The sequence below is a fragment of the Enhydra lutris genome, unplaced genomic scaffold (assembly GCF_002288905.1).
Source record: "Enhydra lutris kenyoni isolate GAN:26980312 unplaced genomic scaffold, ASM228890v2 scaffoldscaffold69, whole genome shotgun sequence".
Lineage (NCBI taxonomy): Eukaryota > Metazoa > Chordata > Mammalia > Carnivora > Mustelidae > Enhydra > Enhydra lutris.
This window is the reverse complement of record NW_019154153.1, coordinates 9471098-9494902: the sequence shown is the minus strand read 5'-3', so window position 1 is coordinate 9494902 and position 23805 is coordinate 9471098. Positions and strand designations below refer to the sequence as shown.

Genomic DNA, 23805 nt, shown 5'->3' with positions numbered 1-23805 from the left:
GATGCGGGACTCGATCCCAGGACCCTGAGATCATGACCTGAGCCGAAGGCAGCGGCTTAACCCACTGAGCCACCCAGGCGCCCCACCCATGTTTTTCAACACGCATTTATTGAGTGTCTACTTCATGTCAGGAGCAGTGTTCAAGTAGCTCTGGGGACTCACAGATAAGAGGTGGGGTCAGACAAGTAGATAAACAAAAACACGGGATAGCAAGTGCTGTGGCCCAAGGAAGCACGAGATGCTAGGTGCCATAAGTAGTGGATGTAGAGAGGCAAAATTTGTTCACCCCCAAATATGTCTCTTTTGGTTTGCGGGTTATTTTATGGTGATCATTGTTAAAAAAGAGAAGACTCAGGAAGAACCTTTGTTCTTCCCCCCAGTTGCCTAAAAGATAGAGGACCTGCTCCAGGAAGGAAGTTATCACCACAGATAACTACAGTAGAATATGAACTAGGTGTGGTCACCCCCGGAGGAATTTAGCAAAGTCTGTTTGTTAAAATTCCTCTCGATGTCCCATTGTTTGTGAAGGGCCCGGCAAACATTTGTTTACGAGATATTTACGCTTTTTTATCTTCCTGTGAATTGTCTTTTCTTCCCTTTGAGGTCCCAGACCCCCTACCTTCTTCTCCTCAGCTTGAGGTGGCATATAACCCTCCACTGCCTACTGCCCGTGGGCCTCAGATTCCTTTTCCAAAAATCATCTCTGTTTCACAAAAAGACTATACCTTGAGATTCTTTTACGTGCAAGTGTCTTCATTGTATTTATTCATTTTAAAGATTTTATTCATTTATTTGAGAGAGTGAGAAAGAGCATGAGCAGGAGGAGGGGCAGAGGGAGAGGGACAAGCAGACTGACTCGGGGCTGGATTCCAGGACCCCGAGGTCATGTCCTGAGCCACAGGCAGACCCACTGAGCCACCCAGGTGCCCCACCACTATATTTATTTATTATTATTATTTTTAAAGATTTTATTTATTTACTTGACAGAGAGAGATCACAAGTAGGCAGAGAGGCAGGAGGAGAGAGAGAGAGAGGGAAGCAGGCTCCCCGCTGAGCAGAGAGCCTGATGTGGGGCTCGATCCTAGGACCCTGAGATCATGACCTGAGCTGAAGGCAGAGGCTTTAACCCACTGAGCCACCCAGGTGCCCCCCCCCACCATTTTATTTAAATAGGATTCTATTTACCAACCTACAGGCTTCTCTGGTACACTCCTGAGGAACATTTGTATAGACTGGTTTCTCTATAAAAGAGGTAACAAAATTAGGCAGCCATGAAATGTCTGCTGCCAAAGTATAATGGCAAGAAGGGGTGGAGTCTGTTATTCATTTCCCAAAATACAGGCATTAGAGACACATGCACTTCTTGGTATAATAAATCTTTTTGTTAGGGTTTGCTCTACATACTAATCCATCTCTGATTCTGATAACTGGATTGCAGCTGCCATTTCTTGTCTAACTTTGGCTGTTTTCCTCTGAGTAATAATACCATTTTTTTTTTTTTTGTATAAGTGATGGGATTTAATACTTTCATCAGAATGGGCTCATTGAATATTCATATTCCGCGTATATTGTGCCGCAGCCACATGGGAAGTTGTAGTAGAATTTCAAAGCAGAAGATAGTCACTCCAATGAGAAGACTGTTATGTGTGGGTGTTTGGAAGTTATAAATATGAGATTACACAAAGCAGATTCTATTTTCATAACGATTTGTGCAAAATGGAAACAGGTGATTTTGAGCAGATGGTTAAAATCTTTACAAAGCAGTTTTATTCAAAGAAAATTAAAGGTATTTAAAAGCCCTTATTTGTTTTAGCTTTAAAGAGTTTTCTTGAAAATCAGAGATGAGTGTTTTTGGCAGAGAGGAGCAAATTATGCAACTGAACATTTTAGAAGAAGCATGCGTTTTATTGTTCCCTTTTGCTTTTTCTCTCCCTGTAAACTTTAGTTTCTTTATCTCTCTACTATTTCTCTCCTGCCATCTCTTTTTAGTATCTCTTGCATTGGAGCTTCCAGGCCTTATCCAAGCTCACCTTTATTGTTACATCCTACCCACTTCCCTATCAGGGAAAGTGCATCAGACTGAAATTGGCAAGATCTTTTGACAGCTTGTCTTTACTACTGTGTTGCCAGAAAAGGGAAAATGGCTATTTATACGGTCCATTTCCACAAGCTGCTGTTAAATTATGGGCCAAGTTTCCTTTAAAACAATGATTAATATTTCTTGATTGACTACCTAGCAAACTGTACTGGATTCATCCAGCCTATGAATGAATGAGATTTCCCTAGATTTGGGTAGGATTCAACTGAGATTTCACTTGGATATTTGGAAGTGGGTTTTTAATGTCAACTTTTGTTTATGCCAATTGCCCAAGTGTGGGGCTGTCAGTAATACACTGCATCATATAACTTTCCCATCTTTTATGTCAAAAATGGTTAAATATCAGCAATGTCCTATTGCACAACTGAATAGATACTCAATAAATATTTGTTAATTAGAATGGAAGAGACTATACAGATCATTTTTATAAAAGATTCGAGATGGTGTCTAGAAAATGTAGACACACAATAAACTAATTAATTACAAAACAATCCCATCAAAACCAAAGAATTTCTCAATTAACATAGAAGGTTTAAACAAGGAAGTACATAGGCACACATAAACACATCAAAAGTTCCTCCAAAACTGGATTGGCTTTGCTATGAACTTGGAAGTAAGCTTTTTGTACCAAATAATAAAGATGATGATGACCAGAACAACCAACATTTATTTATCACCTATGTGCCTGGTTTGGTGCTAACTGCTTTGTATACACTTTGTATTTATTCCCTACTACAAACCTGTGTGGGTAATTATTATTCCCATTTTATGGATGAAAAGTTAAAACAAAAGAGTTATTATCTGGGAGGAGAAAACAGTCTACTTCCTTGGAGATGCACTAAATTGAAAAAAAAATTAAAAGTCTTGACCATGTCATCAACATTACTTGAGTATATGTAGCCAGTATTTTGTAAGGATATTCTTTTAGTATCCCTTGCCCTTGGGCAAAGATTCTCATGCATAAGAATCACCTGGGGACCTCCCCCCCACCCCAAATTTGGATCCTATGAGTCTTTACTCCTCAAAGTGTGATCTTTACAACAGCATTATTGGCGTGGTCTGGGAGCTTATTAGAAATGCATGATCTAAGCCTCACTCCAGAAGACATCAGGACCTTAGTATGATAAGATTCTCAGGTGATTTCTATGCATATTAAAGTTGAGAAATGTGACTTTAAGGACAGAAAGTTTGAATTCTAAGGAGACTCCCAAGGTGATTCTGGTGAAGGGGATCAATGGTAAGATCAGACTTTATAAAACACTGCTCCAGGACACAATACCAAAATGCAATTCACTGAAAGCACAGATGCCAGCAATTTGAGAAGCCAAGGGGTCACAGAGTCAAGACACAGAAGATGCACATGCACAACAGTTGCTGTTCTGAGGCTCTGGCTGGATCCAGGAATAAAACCGAGGCTACTGGCAGCCCTTCACCCACTTTTCCATCCCAGCAGACGGAGGAGAAGGTATCCTTTACAGGAAGGGGAGTAGCCGGATGTCCTACTTCAGACACGAAGCTACTTTTAGACACTGAAACTGTATCTAAAAGACTTGTATGAACTTGGCATTGACTCCTTAATGTGTTTGTATTTAAGTTTAAAAAAAATGATTTATGTTATTTAGGACTGAGCCAAAGTGGTACTGTGGTAAGGTGTGTGGTTTATCTTGTGGCTGCAAGGACCCCTGTGTATACTCCTAACTATGCCCAGGACATATGGTCACATGGTAGATTAAGTAGTACTTCTGGAAATTTGGAGTGGCTCTGAAAGTCAAATACTACAAAACAGGGTAGGTGAGTATGCAGTAGGAATCCTACCATCAGGCCCTCCAAATTTTTCTTCGTGGGCCTCCTGGAGTAGGAGTGTGGCAGGGGAGGGGGTGAGCTTTAGGGGCCATCCCTGTTGTACTGCTAAGATAACAGATACCACAAGGTGGAGCAAAGGCACAGAATTAGAATCACAGCTGCCCGTCTCCCAAACTCAGTTTACCCTGGCTTTCTGGATTTTAAGTCACAGGCATTCTCCCTATTCAGCTTTGTGAAGCAATGTGGGCTCCTAAATATGGGAAGGATAAGGAGAACCTGAAAAAGAGAAAACTATGAAAGAATCAATTGACTTGTTAATCACAGTGCATGACTGGATCAGAAGAGATCCATGGAGGGAAAACATGAACCAGTCATACACATTTCACTGTATGTGAACCTGCCTCACAAGTTTAAAGAACCATAAGTTCACAGCAAACAGAGTAAAAAATTGGGGAAACCCACTTTGGAGGGAAGCTGATAGGGGCTGAAATGCTGACCCAGCCAGGTCTTCACACATTTACTGGGCTTTCTAGTTTCTCGTCTATAAAATGAAGACAGTGGTATCAACCTTTGTAGGGTTCTTGTAAAAACGTATGCAAAATACTTTTTTTAGTGGATGGGAACCAATTTCCAAAAACAGTAAGATGGCGATTTACTAATATTAAAACATTAACATTCAAAAACATTTATCGATGGTTTATTGAACACAATGAAATCAAAGATGTTTAAGATACACTCTCTGGTTTTTATTTCTTTAATCTTTCTAAAAAGTTTTAATTATTTAAGTAATGTCTGCACCTAACATGGGGCTTTAACTCACTTTCTGGATACCAAGAGTTACAGGCTCTTCTGCCTGAGCCAGCTAGGGGCCCCGCCCCCTGTCTCTGATTTTTAAATAGCTTTCTTTCAAAAGAAGATTAAAACTGAGGTAATAAACACAAAGGTAACTTACATTCTCTGGGTATGTATAATAGTCTGGTGCTGCTCTAAGTACTTTAAGGGATAATCTCTGTAAAAGCTTATCACATCCCCAGGAGCTAGGCATTAACCCACTGTACAGATGAGGGAACTGAGACCGGGAGAGGGGCTATAATTTGTATCAGCTCACTCAGGAAACTGCAGAGCTAAGATTCACTTCTAGATGTTCTATCTTTGGGGCTTGTGGCTATCCCAATAGCCGACAGTTCATTTCTAGGGGCTGCACTTTCTGCTGCCAGGTTGTACTTCCCAAGTGCAAATATAAAGTAAATCCCAGCAGCACCATGGAAGGATGATGTAGATCACATTTATATTTGACTGCAGTCATCACCAAAGTACGCTGCTTATCTCTGGTCTCTCTCTCCCCATGCCCAACCCGTTCTTTCACACTGCCAACAGTTGTCTTTATAAAACATATATGTGATCATGACACTTTTCTACTTAAAAGGTTCCCTGTTGTCTGCAGAACTGCATTCAAGAGCTCAGTACAGGAGGCCTCTCCCAGTTGGCCCTGACCTTCCTTCCCAGCCTCTCTGCTTTAGATATTCTGGCTCTTCACCCAACACTCTTACATAAGACAGTTCCACATGAAATTAGGGCAGTCAGGAGTTCCATAGTTAACCTCTTGTTTGGCAAAATGGAAAAAAAAATTAATTAAAAAAAAATTTTTTTTTAAAGATTTTATTTATTTATTTATTTGACAGAGAGAGATCACAAGTAGGCAGAGAGGCAGGCAGAGAGAGAGAGAGAGAGGGAAGCAGGCTCCCTGCTGAGCAGAGAGCCCGATGCGGGACTCGATCCCAGGACCCTGAGATCATGACCTGAGCCGAAGGCAGCGGCTTAACCCACTGAGCCACCCAGGCTCCCTTAAAAGATTTTTTTTTAAAGTAATCTCTACACCCACCTTGGGGCTTGAACCTACAACCCCAAGATCAAGAGTTGTATGCTGCACTGACTGAGGCAGCCAGGAGCTCCTTAAAAAAATATTTTTAATTAAAATTTAAAAGCTATACAATTAAAAACAACCTTCACGCACTGTCAGTTGAAACATAAATATATATTTAAACTTTCAAAATGTTTTTCACCTCCCAAGAAAGATCTGGTATTTTAGTAGAGGACATCTTGTAACTATAGTTCCAATTGCCCCAAAGTGTGATGTTCCTTCTTCCTCCTGGAACTCAACCCCTTCCCTCTCTGCTTACTAGTCATCTTTCAAATCCAGTTTAAATACCACTTCTCCCCAAACCACTGGCAGCCCATTTTTTCCCTTCAGGGCTCCCCAAAGCCTCTCTTAAAGCATTATTGTACTTTATTTACTTATTTATACAATAAACCTTCAGATCCTTTAAGGTAGGGACCAGGGACCCGATCTCTGAGTCCCTACATTTAGCTTGGTGTTCGGCCCACAGTGAGAACGTGAAAGTTTATCACTGGATACAGCAATGAATGGTCAAAGTCTAAAGTCCGTACTCTGTTTAGATCTTGCAAGAAAACATTTGTATACTGGACACGCCTCTGAATAATCGCTTTGATAAACCAGGCCCACACTCTTGTTGGAAGCGATTGGAAAGGAGACAGGAAAGGTCCCAGGCGGTACTTGCGTCCCTCACAAAGCTGGTGACCACGCCTTTTCCATCACCCTAGCTCCCGGGGCTACTTCTAGGATGGGGGTTATATTGTATTCAAGATGGGTTATTTTTCCTCCATCTCGACTGAAGAGCTTCACCGTCCTTTGATTTTTTTTTTTTTTCTTTTTTTTTAAGCAGCCAACTCGTGCACAATTCAGTGAGCCTCCAGGTTCCCTACGGGGGTCCAAGATGACTCCCAGCCCTTCCTGTTATGGAGAGCTCCAACTCTGGATTCGTCCGATGGATTCTGGAAAAGGCCCCTCCAGAGCCCCTTCCCTCGGCCCAGGACGGCCCGGGTCGGGAAGGGGGTTTCCAGCTGCCGGGGCTACGGTCCGGCCGCCGAACCCAGCAGAGCCCTGCCACAGCCGGGGGAGGCGCTGGGGGGGCGTCGTCCACGGCCGCCCGGGCTCGGCGCGTGGGGCGGGGCCGCGGGTGGCCGCGAGAGGCATCCATCTTCCCGGGCCAGCGGGCGTCTCCTCACCGAGCGGGGCGGGGGCGGGGGCGAGAGCGAAGGGCTAGGGCCGCGGCGCCGCCCGTCCCGCGAGCTCCGCTCCTCTTCGCCGAGTCCCGCGCGGCAGGTGGGGCCGCCGCCCGCCGCTCGCTCTCTGGGCGCGGGGAGCCGCGGGCCGTGAGCGCGCCGGCAACTTTGCGGCCGCCGGGGGCGCGGCTCCTCCCGGTGCGCGTGCGAGTGTGCAGGGCAGCGGCGGCCTCCTGGGGGCAGCAGCGGAAAGCGGGACGAGGAGAAAGAGGCAGCTCCGGCGCCCCGTGGCCCAAGAGGCAGAGGCCCCTCGCGGCGCCGGCTGTCGAGACCTAAACTCCGCCGGGGCTGTGCCCAGGACGCGTTCGAACGGCGCAGCGGCCGCCTTCCCGGCCAGCAGCGGGGACTCGCTCTAGGATTACGTTTCCTTTCGCCTGCCCGGGCGCTGGCAGCCGCCTTTGCCGACGGGGGAGCGGCGGCCGCGGCAGCAGCATCCCGGCCCGGGTGGGACCCCCCGAGCGCCGGAGCCGGCGACGGGAGCAAGAAGGGAGGGTCGCGACGCCCGCCCTCCACGGCCTGCCCTGCCCCGAGCGCCGGGTGCGGTTTTCTAACAATGGTGCGGAGCGCCGGCGCAAACCCCGCGTCCGCCCCGCGGCCGTAGAGGAAGTGGCCGGCTCCGGGTGGGGTGGGCAGGGAGACGCCCCCCGCCGCTCGCTCGAAGGAGTTTGCCTGCGCGCCGGGCCTCTCCGGCCCCGAGCCCGGCTCCCCGCCGGATCACCGACGGCAGTCGAACCGGAGAGTATGGTGCCGGCGCCCGGCTTAATCTAGTCTCCGGCTCGCTGCTTCTTTCCGCCTGCTCGTCTTCCTCCTCCTTTACCTCCTGTCGGAGCTGCCTCTGGGTTCCCGGTGTGTGGGAGTACAACTCTCTGCCTCTCCAAGGAGACCGGTTTGTGACAGCCTAACAGAACTTGCCCATTGAAAGCAAACCCGGAACAGCTGGATAATGTCCACTCCGAGCAGATTCAAAAAGGACAAAGAGATCATAGCCGAGTATGAAAGTCAAGTCAAAGGTAAGGATGGGAGCGGCTGCCTTGCTCCTTTTGTGTGCCTTCTTGTCATTGTGCTCGAGGAGTTGCCTTTCTAACTTGGTGTCTGCGTTGGAGGAAGGCGCTGAGGGACAGCCAGAGCCTCCGGTTGAGCCACCCCAGGGTTCGTACAAGCCAATCCCCCTCCCAGTCCCAGTCCCAGTCTCGTCAAGCCCACAGGGAGCTGGAAACAGGGTGGCTTTCCCCGGCTGCCAGAGCGCACCTCCACCAGAGAGAACTGGCTTTAACTCAGCCACCTTCAGCCGGGCAGCTGGGCAACTTACAGGGGAGGCAGGCAGCAGCAGTGGTTCCTGCCCAGTTATCCTCTTCCTCCTCTTTATGATTCTTTTTAACTGATATCTTTGTCACCACACACACACACGTAATATTTTAAGGAGTCGTCTTTCTGAAGTCTGGACACCAAGTGGTCTAGAGCTTCATCGAGTGCCGATGATTTTAGACATTTACACTATTCACTATTTATCAGGGTGAGTCCGCCTTTTATAAAACAGCTCCCTAAAAGCTTGGCAGTTAAACCAAGCAGGGACTAGTGGAATCTGACTCCTCCTTTATAATGGGCCATCTTTCACCCTCACATGGGAATATCGCTTTATCATTTGCGGAAAGCTACTTGTATGTGAACTGGTTTGAATATTTAAGTAGTTTCAGTCCATTTACATTGTCAACTCATGAAGGAACCTAATTAATGTTGATTAAACATTTTTACCTAATGTGCCTTGTGGTTTAAAAAATATGTTTTCTCTCTAGTACAAGTATTTTGAGGTGCTGTCAAAGTGGTTGTGTTTTTGTGGGATTTTTTTGGTTTTGTTTTTCCTCTTCTGTGGTCTCTCCTGGGTGGTTTTCCCTATTGAGACAATGGATGGAGTGTTGAGATTGCTGTTCTTTGGAATATTCAATGCAAAATTCATAACAATTGCTGTGTGGACACCTGTGTTTTTTCAGATACAGTTTTATAAAAGGGCTGCTGAGGGAGGCATTCCTTACTTGCCTTGGGAAAGGCAGGAGCAGGCTCAGTGTTCTTTTGTGTGGTCAAGTTGTGAAAATGCCTGGAGTCCTGTGAGAGGACCTGGAGGGGGACCCTCCATCACCCGAGGGTGAATTTGGACCAACTCATCATGGCCACAGATGTAGTGTGCAAGCCCGGGGACTCATGTTTCTTTAGGCTAACCCTGATAATGGATTTGAGCTCAGCGTTGTTCAAGAAATGATTTTTAACTGCTTGTAATTAATATAATTTATAGTTACAGGAACTGGTTATATTGATAGGAAAGTTATATTAGCTGAGAAGTTATTTCCTTAGTGACAGACAAACTTTTTAAGAAGCAGAATCTTTCTTAATGAGTGCAACACAGCCTGAAACCTTTCATTCTAAGGTGGGACTCCTAGTCACCATTCCTTTTGCAGGTTTTCCACATGGCTCTTTGTGGTAGATCTTTGAGGGATGGCAGTCTGGCTTTCTTGCTGCCTGGAGTGATGACTGGCAGAATGCCCTTTTAAGTATTGGCTTCATTATTTCTGCTCCAAAGTCATTTGTCCATGATCAGGTCCTTATATGAAAAATAGTCTCATGATTAATTTCTTTCAGAGAGTGAATTCTATTGTTATATGACTACTGATATGCTTGAGATAAAAGGCCCTCTATGTTAAAAAAAATCAATAAAATGGGATGTATTGCAATGTTTAAAATGTGTCTATCAAATCCAATCCAAGAAAAAATTATGAACATGGTGATTATTTTTGGAACAAATTCTGTCCCATAGAAAGTGATCTTCTCGGTTTTCTTCAACCTTCCTCATTCACACATACCCCAGTCTTCAGGCTGCTTTCTGACTCTTTCCTAACCTGACCTGCTCTTCTCATCAGGACCTGTATCCAGACTTTATCTATTTCCACCTATTCTGTTTCAAACCCAGGTCATTATATCCATATGCAATTACGGGAATAGGGTAGTACAAGGGAGTAGGGTCGTGCACACCTTCAGTGGCCCCAATTCACCTGTACTTCTGAGCAAAATCAAGAAACAAGTGGGAGAAAAATGACAGTGACCTAGTGCATGAGGCCAAGCCATTCCACACAGTGGGAGTAGGTTCCTTTGTAAGGATGTGAAATGCAGGACTCTGGTTTTCTGTTTTATTTGCTGAGTCCCTCTGCAAGGGTGAGCCCTTTACCCTAGCAGAGTGCTAGTCCACTGTTTAAAGGTATGTGGTTTTCGAACAACCACCTCTTTTAATTCCAGCCAACTATTTCATCTGTTGATAAACAAAAGAAATGTGGTCTATTCAATTGCTAAAGGAAAACCTGGCTGGGCTGGACTCAGAAGAGAAGACATAGATCTGTTCCCAGTGAATAAAGCCCCATGTGTTTGAGTCTCTAGGTGACTTTGGCGTATGGGTGATTTCAAGAGTCATTTTTGATTATGTGTACTTTTTTTTAACCTTCTGATTTAGAACTTAATACTCTGGAGTATTGTTCTTTCTTTTTCTCTCTCATTTCCCTGATACCAGTTGTACGAATCTCAGAATTTCTGAGATAATGGTTTTATCTAAAGGAATGACTCCAGGTGTGGGATTTTGGCACTGTGGCTGCCTGCACATGTTTTGGGAATAAACTTCATGGAGCTATTCTCAACTGTGAAAAGAACCAGCATAGGTGACAATGTGTAATTTTCATGTGTGAAACTATAAGTACATCTAATTAGATACATCATGTTGAGTAAGTCACATAGCTTCTTTCTGGCTTTTGGTTTTCTTATAAGACAAAGGGTTTGGATTCTCGGTTCTAATGATCTCTGAGTCTGATTGAAGATGTTATGTCCATTCATATTAATAACTTAGTAAAATTTTCAGGTTTTTTGCATTTTCTTTCGGCTACCCTATTATGGGGGAAATCATCTTTGGTTTCACTTTTTTTTAATAATGAATTTACAAACCCTGTTTATTATTTGAGTTCTCAGAAAATTAAAATGTAATGCAATAGGGAATAGAGAAAAATAATAAAACCATGTTCAGAAAACTATAGGGCACAATTATAAGAGGGGATAGAATTATGAATTATACGAGTTGTCAAGGAATAGATGTCTTTAAATCAGAGACAAAAGGACCTCAAGCAGTAATTTAAAAGCAGTGTGTTAGCTAGGAGAAGAAAGACTATTGCATGCATTGTGTTAGTCAACCTCCCAAAGATTTAGAATCCAGAGAAGTCAATCTCTCATTTGTGGGGGCTCTTAAGAAGCCAGCTTGTCTGGAGAAGTATATGAAACACAAACCAGTTGACTCTGTTGCTTGTTAGCATCTCTGGCAAAAAGCTTAGTAGGGGAATAGATGGTAACAACTGGCTAACAGAAGGTTTGGAGATAATCTGGATTTTAGTATTCTACGCAATTTTCGAATTCTGAGCACACATATAAAAAATACTGCTTCCCATATGGGAACTGAAAGAATCAGGAGACACATTTTGTGAAGTGGAACTCATGGACTTAGAGGTTGTGTTTGTTTTTAATAATGCATGTTGCTAGTTGCTAGGATTTGACAGCTATCATTTGCAATATTTTTTGAGGGATAATCTCATACTCCTCTACATGCCATATGTACAGGAAGTGCCAAGAAAATCTGTTGTTCTTCAGCCACTCTGCTGCCTGAACTACGAATAGTACATTTTGGTAGCAGACGGATCGTGAGGAAATGCCAATTCAGTTTGATAGGACCCCATGTCACACAGTAGGTTTCAATAGGAAGGAGCACTGCTGTCACTAATATAGAACCTGTATCTCCATCTGATGTTCTTTCATCTAACCTGTAATAGAAAACAGCAACAACTTAAATTTTGAATTAAAATTTTATAGCTGGGAGGGACTTTAGACATTTCCTGTCCAACCCATTCATTTACATGATGCAAGGAAGCATAATGATAGAGTTACACAATTAAGTGTAACCTACCTGAGGCTAGAACCAGATTTGTTTTCAGGAACAATGATTTACTTTTAGATTCCTCACAAAGTAGAGCAGGAGATAGAGCACTTCACTGTTTAGATTTCTTTTCTAAGATTTTATTTATTTGAGAGAGAGAACGTGCACGTGAGCGGTGGGGAGAAGCAGACTTTGCACTGAGCAGGGAGCCTGACATGGGGCTCGATCCGAGGACCCTGAGATCATGACCTGAGCCAAAGGCAGATGCTTAACTATCTGAGCCACCCCGGTGCCCCTTGCTGTTTAGACTTTACATTCACTGAGGGCACTGTAGTTGGACCTAGAAGAGAACAGCAACTCCTCTGCTCTGTTAACAGGAGGAGTTAATTAAATTGATTAACTGTAACTAAGTGTCCTCCCCCCCCCCCAAGATCATTACAAGAAACCACAATGTGCAGGCAGTGGCTTCACAGGCTTGCCTTAGGATCAAGAAAAAAAAAAATACGGTGAATATGTGCAAATATAACTTGCTTGAAATTTCGGTCAAGCTAATTGGAGCTACTTCAGTAGCCCTCTTATGTGGCCCAGAAGCCCTGGTTGGTTTCATGAACTTCAAAATACATTACGGAACAGTTTGGGAGAAATTTTGGGGCCGAATGCATCCTTCTGAACTCCGGTGAAGTATGGCAGTACAGGATGACCAACCTCAGCTTCCACAGTCTGTGTTGCTTCCCTTATTGTGAAACATTGACCAACTTAGGAGCCACTCATGTTCAGCTCTAGTTCTGGTTTGAGAGAGCCTGCTTTGTTGTGTGGCCAGACCCTTTTCTTACTTCAATCATGCGACTCCTTTCCCTTCAATTTAGACAATTAAGAATTAAGGTAAAGAAAGAGGATAAGGTGTAAGTGTCATCACTCTATTTTTGGTTTAATTTTTTTTGAAGGTAGAAGGTAGGATGAGGAGTAGTTACTTGACGACATTTTTTGTTATTTAGAAGTATTTTTATCTGTTGGTCCTGACTTACTGTCTAGTGTCTTGATTACATATATATACTATATATTATATATATATATGTATATATTCCTGCTGATATTTCAAGATGGGAGGAAATAGAACATAGTTTAAGAGCAGAGATTTTGGTGTTAACCACCCAGCCCCGCCAATGATCACGTGTGTCATCTTTGAGAGTCCATTTCTTCATCTGTAAAATGGGGATGATAATAGTACTTCCTTTCTTGCCTTTGTAAGGTTTCAGTGAGGTGATTTGTGGAAAGCTTTATTACAGGCTTGGTACATAGTAAGTAGTAAAAATCAGCCCTTGTTATCTGCGTAATTTTAGTTTTCTTCATATTTCAATTGCTTCTTGTTACATTCTGACTTAGATAAGCTTTTCGAAATTCGAATACATAATCACCAGTCTGCTACCTGACTAGATCCCAAAGTGCGTGAATATTTAATCATCCTGATAAAGTCCCATGTACTTTTGGAATGGAGTGGAGCGAGTTTCGTGGTAGAAATACAAAGGGAAATGTGATAGGCAAACCAGGGATATTCCCAGCTCCTTATAAGTGGATTTTATATTGTCATTATTTTTTATCCAAGTACAGGTAACAGAACCTAAAAGTGTTCTATTTCCTGGGCCTGGGATGTCATGTGTTTACTTACAACTTTTGCTTTGAATTTTCTTTACCTTTGTTCAGTGATGCTGTATGGAAAATGAAAACTGTAATCCAGTCTGTGGATTTTATTTACCTGTGGTAGAAAGGATTCTCAAGACATCAAATCAAGTCACTGATTTAATTTCATGGTCTTGAGAAAAATATATGTATTTTTAAATCAATATGGTTATGAAGAATTCATTTATAACTGTGTAATTCCTTCTGCTTCATGATTTTCCCCCAGCTTTATTGAAGTATAATTGACATAAAACAAAAAGTACTTAAAAAAAAAAAAATTATTTATTTATTTATTTTAGGGAGTGCTCGCGTGCTCAAGAGGGGGAGGGGAAGAAAGGAGGAGAGAGAGAGAGAGAGAGAATTCCAAGCAGTTTCCAAACCCATAGTGTGGACCCCACACAGGGCTTGACCCCATGACCTTGAGATCATGACCCCAGCTGAAACCAGGAGCTGGATGCCCAACTGACTGAGCCACTTAGGTGTCCTGAAAGTACTTTGATAACAAAATGTATCGTTTATGTATCTTTCATACCTTTTAGTACAGAGCTTTATTAGACATTTATTGAATGAGTAGAGCAATCATTTGGATTGCCATTCATTTATAGTATGTTAATGTGGTGCTCATTCAGAATTATATAGGGTGTCCAGTAAAGTATTACCACAAAATTAAATTGAATTGAAATAGTGTGTAACTTCTTTTTTTTTTTTTAAGGTTTTATTTATTTATTTGACAGAGATCACAAGTAGTTAGAGAGGCAGGCAGAGAGAGAGGGAGAGGGAAGCAGGCTCCCTGCTGAGCTGAGAGCCCGATGTGGGACTCGATCCCAGGACCCTGAGATCATGACCTGAGCCGAAGGCAGCAGCTTAACCCACTGAGCCACCCAGACGCCCTAGTGTGTAACTTCTTTAGAAGGTCGTAAAGTTAAAACCAGTCTAAACGTCCCACAGTGGGGAATGGTTAACTGAATGCCATTGGGGGTGGTCAGCTAACTTGTATATGTGGAATGTAATACAGTCGTTACCAGTAGTTTTTGAAGAATGTTTTGGCATGGAGAAATATTTTATAATAAGGATGTTGAAATAATAATTAAAAACAATCACAACAGCACCTAACAGTTAATGAATGACCGTGTTGTGCCAGTCACTGCTATGACTGTGTCACATAGCCGAGCAAGCTTTACATGTACACTGCAGGCTGTCATGCATGGTGGGAGGAATTTCTGGTTAGTTTTCCTTCTTGGTATATGTGTATATATACTTGGTATATATACTTCCTGTGTTTTTGGACCACAGGTTACCTTGGTCAGTTTCCTGGTTTGATGCAGGAATCTCACAAGAATGTAGAAATAGAGATTCCTCGTTTTTTCTTTCCTTGCTCCCCGTTTTCCCCTTTATTTCTCCCCCTTTCTTTGCTTTTTCACTCATACAAAATTCTGGGTGTTTTTGTTTTGTTTAAAGATTTTATTTATTTGCCAGAGAGAGAGAGAGAGAGTACACACAAGCAGGCAGAGAGGCAGGCAGAGGCAGCAAGAGAATCAGGCTCCCTGCCGAGCAAGGAGCCTGATGCAGGGCCCGATCCCAGAACCCTGGGATCATGACCTAAGCTGAAGGCAGTGGCTTAACCAACTGAGCCACTCAGGCGTCCCTCATACAACATTCTGAAGGTGTGCAGTTCAGGCCACCAGAATTGTTTTGCCTGGTTAAGTTATTTGAGTCTTCTCCATCCTGTTGTTCTTCCATTGCCTAGGGAACTGCCTGATTGAAAATGGGACTTAAGTATATTCATGTGCTGGCTTGTGGGAAGGAAAATGAGCTGTGAGGAGCACCTGCATCGGTGTTTTAAACTCCAGGTCAGACCTATACCAGACAATTTTCATTCATTTAAGTGGTGGGAGTTTACACAGCCACATCTGCTGCAAGGGAGTCTGGCAAACATACTCTACCTAGACAGTCTGGTTTCCTGCTACAACTGTATGACCATAGCAGAAGGAGAGGAAGATTTTGGTGGACAACTGGCAGTTAGCATGAAGACAGGTTTCTTTGGAGAGTCCATATATTGGGGTGAAATTGTATTTTGTTTTAATTTGTATATCTTTGATTGCTAATAAGATAGAGCATCTTTTCACAGGTTTACTGGCCATGTGTTTTTGTCACTAAAATACGTTCTTATCTCTTCTCCCATTCATCTGCTACTTTATCTTACTGATTTGTGAGTTTTCTTTTTAGTGTGCTCTCACTGTTACTCTTGTCAGTTACATCTTTTGCAAATATCTTTTCCCTATTTGTAGCTTGTACTTTCACAATTATAAAAGCTATCTCTTGATAAACAGAGGTTGTTTACTTTTTTCAGATGTATCAATTATTAACTTATGTTTGGCATTTCTTTCCCTACTCTGAGGTCAGAAAAATATCTGTCTATATCCTTTTGTAAATGTCTTAAAAATTTGCTCTTGACAAATAGGGTTCCAATTCATCTGAAGTATATTTTTCACACTGCGAGCTACGGATGTATCTTTAGTTCTTTTCATATGGATGACCAATTTTTTTTTTTTTTTAGCTCCATTTGCTAAATAGTTCCTTATTTTATTTTATTTTATATTATTTTATTTTTTTAAAGTAAGCTCTAGGCCCAATGTGGGGCTTGAACTCATGGCTCTGAGATCAAGTGTTGTGTGCTCTCCTGACTGAGCCAGCCAGGTGCCTCTCAGTCCCTTTTTTTAAAAAGCGATTGACCAGCTCTTTCTGTCTTGATCGCAGTTTCATATGTGCATGAGTTTATCTCTGGATACTATTGTATTTCATTGGTTAATTTGTAGGTTCTTGCACCAGTATTACATTCTTTTAATTACTATAGCTTTATAATGAGTCTTTATATCTAGTAAACCAAATCCCCCTTCCTTATTTTTCCAGAATTATCTTAGTGATCTTGGTCTTTTCTTTTCCAAAAACAATTTAAAGATTTATTTATTTATTTATTTTAGAGAGTGAGAGAGAGTACACGTACAAAAGAAGGGGCAGAGGGAGAGGGAGAGAATCCTCTAGCAGACTCCCTGCTGAGCATGGCATCTGACACAGGGCTCAATCCCAAGACCTGGAGATCATGACCTGAGCTGAAGGCAGGAGTCAGATGCTGAACATACTAGACTGAGCCACCCAGGTGTCCCTCCAAATACATTTTAGAATCAGTTTTTCCTTCCCTGGGAAACCCTTTGGCATTTTGATTGAAACTATGTGACATTATAAATCAACTAGAAGAGAGTTAATGTCTCTATAATATTAATTCTTCCTACCCATGAATATGAATATTTCTCCATTTACTTGGTTCTTTTTAAAATATCTTACTGAAGGGGGCCTGGGTGGCTCAATTGGTTAAGCGTCCGACTTCTCGATCCTGGGATCGAGCCCCATGTCAGTGTCCCTGCTCAATGGAGGGCCTGATTCTCCCTCTCTCTGTCTCTGCCCTTCCTCCCTTCTTGTACTCACTCTCTCTCAAATAAAATCTTTAAAATAAGTAAATAAAATATCTTACAGTAGGGGCACCTGGGTGGCTCAGTTGGTTAAGTGTCTTGATTTCTGCTCAGATCATGGTCTCAGGGTTGTGAGATGGAGCCTGACATTGGGCTCCATACTCACCATGGAGTCTGCTTCAAATTCTCTCTTCCTTTTACTCTGCCCCTCCCCCACTTGCATGCTTTCTCTAAAATAAATACATAAAATCTTTGAAATAAAATATCTTACTGTAACATTTTACATTTTCTATGGTTTTGTTATATTTATTTCATGATATATTATAATTTTTATTAATGTTCATGAGATCTCTTCTAAAATTATGTTCTAATTGTTTTCTGTTATACAGAAATGCAATTAACTTTAGCGTATTAGTCTTGTATCCAGTCACTTTGCTGATCTATTATTATATTTAATTATTCTTTTTTTTTTTTTTTGTAAAAAAATTACTTGCAAATCAAGACTATTTTATTTTCCCCTCGCCAGACTTTAAGGCTTTAATTTATTTTTCTTATATTTTTGCCTTAGGCAGAATATTGAATACAAAGTAAATAAAAGTAGTGACTTTGGCATTCTTCCTTTTTCTGGATATAAAGGAATGGTTTTAAGCTCCTCCTCTCTTAGAGGGTGATGATTATTTTCAGTTTATTAAATACACTCTTCATCAAGTTAAGTAAAATCTCTTGTATTTCTTGTCTACTTGAGGTTTTAATGATTTAATAGGTGATTAAATGTTATCTCTTTTTATATCTATTAATAATATTTTCTTTAATGTGTTAATGTGTTGAGTAATGTTTAAAGGTTTCCTAATATTTAACCATCTCTGCATTCCAGAAGTAAACCTGTATTGGGGTGCCTGGGTGGCTCATTCAGTTGAGCATCCTGAATTTCAGCTCAGGCCTTGATCTCAGAGTTGAATTCAAGCCCCATATTGGGCTTCACCCTGGGCTTGGAGCCTAATTTAAGAAGAAAACAAAACAAAACCCAGCTGTATATAAAAACTTTTGTTTTATGTATATAAAAACTGTTGGGGGGCACATGGGTGGTTCATTCAGTTAAGCATCCAACTCTTGCTCTCAGCTCAGGTATTAATCTCAGGGTTGTGAGTTCAAGTCCCATGTGGAGCCCACTTAAAAAATAAATAAAAAATGAAAATTTTAAAAAAGATAAAAACAGTTGGATACAGTTTGCCAATAATTAGGGGGTTTTGCCTCTCATTTCTTGAATGAAACAAGCCTATAGTTTTCCTTTCTGGTAACGTCCTTGTGTGGGTTCATATCTCTTACATTAGCCTTACAGAACGTGTTAGAGAGTATTGCTTCTTTTCCAACTTTGTGGAAGTTTGACATTTTGGAATATTACTTTTTTTGAAAGTTTGGTAGAACTATTTGGCTGGGTCTAGATACTTACTTTGTGTGAAGAACTTTTTAGCTCATCAGCAGTTAGTCATTTCCTTTATTAGTTACAGGATTACTTATTCTTTCTATTTCTTCTGGCATCAGGAGAACTTTTAAATTCATCAGCAGTTAGTCATTTTCTTTACTAGTTATAGAATTATTTATTCTATTTCTTCTGGTCAGAAGAACTTTTTTTTTTTTAAATAATTTTTTTTTTAAATTTATTTATTTGACAGACAGAGATCACAAGCAGGCAGAGAGGCAGGCAGAGAGAGAGGAGGAAGCAGGCTCCCTGCCGAGCAGAGAGCCCGATGCGGGGCTCGATCCCAGGACCCTGAGATCATGACCCGAGCCGAAGGCAGCGGCTTAACCCACTGAGCCACCCAGGTGCCCCCAGAAGAACTTTTTAACTCATCAGCAGTCATTTTCTTTATTAGTTATAGGATTATTTATTCTTTCTATTTCTTCTGGCATCAGTTTGGATAAGTTATGTTTTTCCAGAAATTTGTCCATTTTATGTTTCAAATATATTGATATGTTAATGATAGTATTCTCTTATTTTTTTTAAAAGTGGCTGATCTGTATTGAAATAAAAATATTATTGAATTTTTTTTTTGCTTTATCTCTTTCTTGCTGAATCTTTTTTTTTTTAAGATTTTATTTTTATTTATTTGTCAGAGAAAGAGAGAGAGAGAGAGAGAGCACAGGCAGGCAGAGTGGCAGGCAGAGAAGCAGGCTCCCTCCTGAGCAAGGAGCCTGATGTAGGACTTAATCCCAGGATGCTGGGATCATGACCCGAGCTGAAGGCAGCTGCTTAACCGACTGAGCCACCCAGGCGTCCCTCTTGCTGAATCTCAAAACAGTTTGTTTTTGCTAGTTTTTCTTTTTATTTTATTGATTATCACTTTTATCTTTACTACCACCTTTCTGATTTTCTTTGGGTTTATTTTGTTCTTTACTTTTTCTCATGTTGGGTGCATGGTACATTTATTTTTATCCTTTTTTGGTACTATTAGCATTTAAGACAATACATTGCTTTTCTAATATAAATGTTATTTCTAATATAAGTATTATTCCTAACAAATACATCTTTTCTTTGTTCCTAATATATATTTATGGTAATTCTCCTTGAAGTATCACCTGTGCTACATCTCACAAGATTTGATAGCTGAATTCATTAGAATTAAGTTCTAAGCATTTTTAATTTCTCGAAATGGTTTCTTCTTTGACCCATGAGGCATATAGGAATATGCTTCTGCTTCTAAATTAAAACAAAAAAAAATAGAGATAATTAATTTATCTTTTTAGAAAATATAATTACATTGTGATCTGAGAATAATAGTGTTTGAAATTAGTTGGGGATTTTTTCCTCTTTTACTATTCTCTGGAGGATTTCATGTAAGATTGGAATTATCTGACTCTTAAAATGTTTAGTAGGACTCATCAGTAAAGTTATCTAGGTCCAGCGCTTTCATCAAGAAAAAACATTTGTCATTGCTTCCACATTTAAACATTTTCTGATTTACTAGCATAACATCATTTATAATATTCTCATATCTTTTTAATCTTTGTATCATCGCAGTTATGCCTCTTCTCTATTAATAACAACTGTCTGCCTTTTCCCCTTTTTTCCTTGATTGACTTTGCTATAAGTATGATTATTTTATTAGTTTTAATTTTTTTTTTTTTTTTTTATAGACAGAGATCACAAGTAGGCAGAAAGGCAGGCAGAGAGAGAGGGGGAAGTAGGCTCCCCACTGAGCAGAGAGCCCGATGCAGGCCTCGATCCCAGGACCCTGAAACCATGACCTGAGCTGAAGGCAGAGGCCCAACCCACTGAGCCACCCAGGCACCCCTTTTTACTTTTTAAAAAAACAAGTTTTTTGCTTCCTTGACTTACTATGTTGTAGATTCTCTACTTCACTAGTTTATTCTCTTTTACTTGTTCTGTAAGCATTATTTTGCCAGTTCTTTTAAGTTCTTATTTTCCAAGTTTTTATTTTTCTTCCTTTCTAATGGAAGTATGTAAGCAAATAAAATTTCCTCTAAGCACTGATGTACCTGCATTCTACAAAGTCTTATTTGTAGTGTTGTTATCTTTCAGTTCTGTGCATTTTCTAATTTCCATTATAACTTTTGTCCGTAACTCATAATCTTTTTAAAAATGTGTTTAAATTTTTCCAGATATGAAAAATTATTTACATTTTTCCAGATATTCCAGCCTGGGTGGTTCAGTGGATTAAAGCCTCTGGCTTCGGCTCAGGTCATGATCCCAGGGTTGTGGGATCTAGCCCCACATTGGACTATCTGCTCAGCAGGGAGCCTGCTTCCTCTCTTTCTCTGCCTGCCTCTTTGCCTACTTGTGATCTCTATCTGTCAAATAAATAAATAAAATCTTAAAAAAAATAAAATTTTCTAGATATACAGTTATTTCAGTTATTTCATTACTGATTGCTAACTTAATTGCATTGATTTTCTTTGGTGTAAATCTTGTATACTACTGAAGATTATAAGCCGCATCCTCTCCTGGCCCTTTTTGTCTCCTTCCCCTGCTTTATATCTCTCCAAAGCACTTACTATCATTGATCTATTTTACACTGACATTATCTTGTCTGGGGGGCTTTTAAAATTCCTTTCTTATACGAAAGCTGGTGATCTGATTAAATCATATTTTAAAAACATTCTATCCTGGGGGTGCCTGGGTGGCTCAGTGGGTTAAAGCCTCTGCCTTCGGCTCAGATCTTGATCCCAGGGTCCTGGGATCGAGCCCCGCATCGGGCTCTCCTCTCAGCAGGGAGCCTGCTTCCTCCTCTCTCTGCCTGCCTCTCTGCCTCCTTGTGATCTCTGTCTGTCAAATAAATAAATAAAATCTTTAAAAATTTCAAAACTGAAAACAGACTTAAAAAAAAAAATTCTATCCTGCATTTAGTTTCAACCATAAGCGTCTTGCTGGGGTATCTATCTGACTTTAATATACTTTAGGAAATAGAAGTCTAATATTCATTTTTCTGAAGCTATCAATGTTATAATTTTTATTAATGAGGTTTAATTGACATATAGTATATTAGTTTCAGGTGTACAACATAATGGTGTAAATACTACAAAATAACCACCATGAGTCTAATTAACATCCATTACCACACATAGAATTTTTTTTTCTTGTGATAAGAACTTTCTTTTTTAAAGTCAACTCTGTCCCTGACTTGGAGCTCAAACTCACAACCCTGAGATTCAAAGTTTCATTCTCTTCCAACTGAGCTGGCCAGGTGCCCTGTGATGAGAACTTTTAATATCTCTTGAGACCCTTTCAGACAATTATTTAAAATTTTTCCATTATTGATTTCTATTTTAACACAACAACGCTGTAGAATATATAGTTCAAGTTACTGTGAAAAGAACAGTCTTGTGTTTTTTCCTATAGAGTGTTATAGGATCTGGTCCTTACCACCTAGAATAATGTTTATAATCCCAGATCAATACACTGAGGATATACATACAAGAGAGCAAATAATATTACACTAAGTGTTTTACATTCTTCACATACAGGTTTGCAACTGCACCCGGAAAACTCCAGCATATATGGCTTATAGGGATGGAAATGTGTAGTGAGGACTCCAGTAACGGGCAGAGCATGACGACATCCACATTTTATCAATAATCTGAGCTAGTGTTGGGAAATCTCTGGGGTCTTACTGTTATTGCTAGTCATCCAGATTCTGCTCTTTCATTCCTGCAGTTTGCAGGTGACAGTTTCTCTTTTCTTGCGGAACGACTTCTACCATTTTATCCATTGGAGTTCTTCTCCAAAGCTGGCTGCAGAGACCTTTAATAATTCAGCACCCCCTGGAAGAAGTAGCACCCTCCAGCCTTCTTGGCATCATAGCAAATAGACGAGCCGGCATCACAGGAGCGTTTAGAAAGATTCCAGCAATAACTCTTGAAGTGCTGGGTGTTCCCTTATTAACTCCTTTCTCAGTTGGTCTGTGGAAGACCTCTGGACTTCTGCCCTTTGCCTTTGTTATTTTGAAGGCATGGCTTACAAAAACAGCTCCCTCCCTCAGACCTCCAGCACTTAAGATAGAACAATAGGTGTCTGCTTATCTTACTTAAGTCAGACAATTTTCACTTCTGAGGAAGTCCAGATTTTAGTCTGGCTGTGAAATTATCATGTTTGAAAAGTGGAATCACGCCTCCGAACATTTGCCAAGGAGAGCAAGTAGGAAGACGTCAGTCTGCTGGTCTCCTTTGACTGAGGTCTTGGCCTGGTGGCCTTTTTTGATGACTGGTCAGTGTAGTTCGCATAAGTTCTCCTGTGGGAATCAGTGTATTTTCCTTGTGCCTCGTACTGACCATCTACAGATCGAGCACAGTCTAGTCAAATTATAATCTCCAAGCATCGGAGACAGTCTGGAATTCAAAGCCAGAGGTGTGACCGTTGTAGGACTGAGTGCTGCCTGCTGCCGGTCCTTGGAGGAGAGGAAGGTGAGGAGAGGATGGTGTGAGGAAGGTGAGGGGAGGAAGGTCAGAAAGAGTCACCTGTTTCAGAAGGTGAGGTTGAGCTCCGCTCCAGAAAGTGGAGGAATGTTCTCTGGAGGACTTTGAGCTTGAGTGATGTGCCCTTATTTCTTTTTTGTGCCTAGTCACTTCTTTTTCTCTTCATCATTGCAGATGACTGAGGCATGCTTTACTGATACCATGGCACAGAAAGCTGGCAAGTTTTGAACCCTTAGAAAAGGGAACTTGTTAGATTTTGTGACCCTCAGAAAAGAGGTTTTTCTGGGTACACTGCTACAAAAAGAGAAAGAGCTGATGAGTGCCTTTCCAAATGGCCATTCTGTTTTTAAGTTGAACTTCTATTGCATTGTGTTCACAGTGTTTACGGGGATTCTCACATGTGTCACTGAAAGTTTATGTTTGAAAGATCGCCAGACTGTTTTTCTAGAGTTTAGGGTTTTAACTATACCCATTTTCCTGCATTCTCCAAATACCTAACATACAAATAGAGATCTCTCATTTGAAGCTGGGACAGCTCCTTCCTGCAGTTCACATTGTAGTCTCTCTCTCTTTTTTTTAAAGTATTTCTTTGAGAAAGAAAGCAGGGGTTGGGGGGGGCAGAGAGGGGCAGAGGGAGAGAAAGAATCTCAAGCAGACTCCCCACGGAGCAAGGAGCCTGACATGGGGCTCAGTCTCAGGACCCTGAGATCATGACCTGTGCCAAAAAAGAGTTG

General features: G+C 41.2%; 1 protein-coding gene across 2 annotated transcripts in view; it reads left to right on the top strand.

The window, feature by feature from the left end:
• The first annotated feature begins 7610 nt into the window (after positions 1–7610).
• The window catches only part of LOC111159733 (SLIT-ROBO Rho GTPase activating protein 1), a 274927-nt gene continuing 258732 nt past the window's right edge, over positions 7611–23805 (top strand). For both annotated transcript variants that reach the window (XM_022522308.1, XM_022522307.1), the window contains exon 1: positions 7611–8055. In XM_022522308.1, coding sequence (XP_022378016.1) covers positions 7989–8055 — 67 coding nt within the window. In that variant the 5' untranslated portion in view covers positions 7611–7988. The remainder of the gene's footprint in view (positions 8056–23805) is intronic.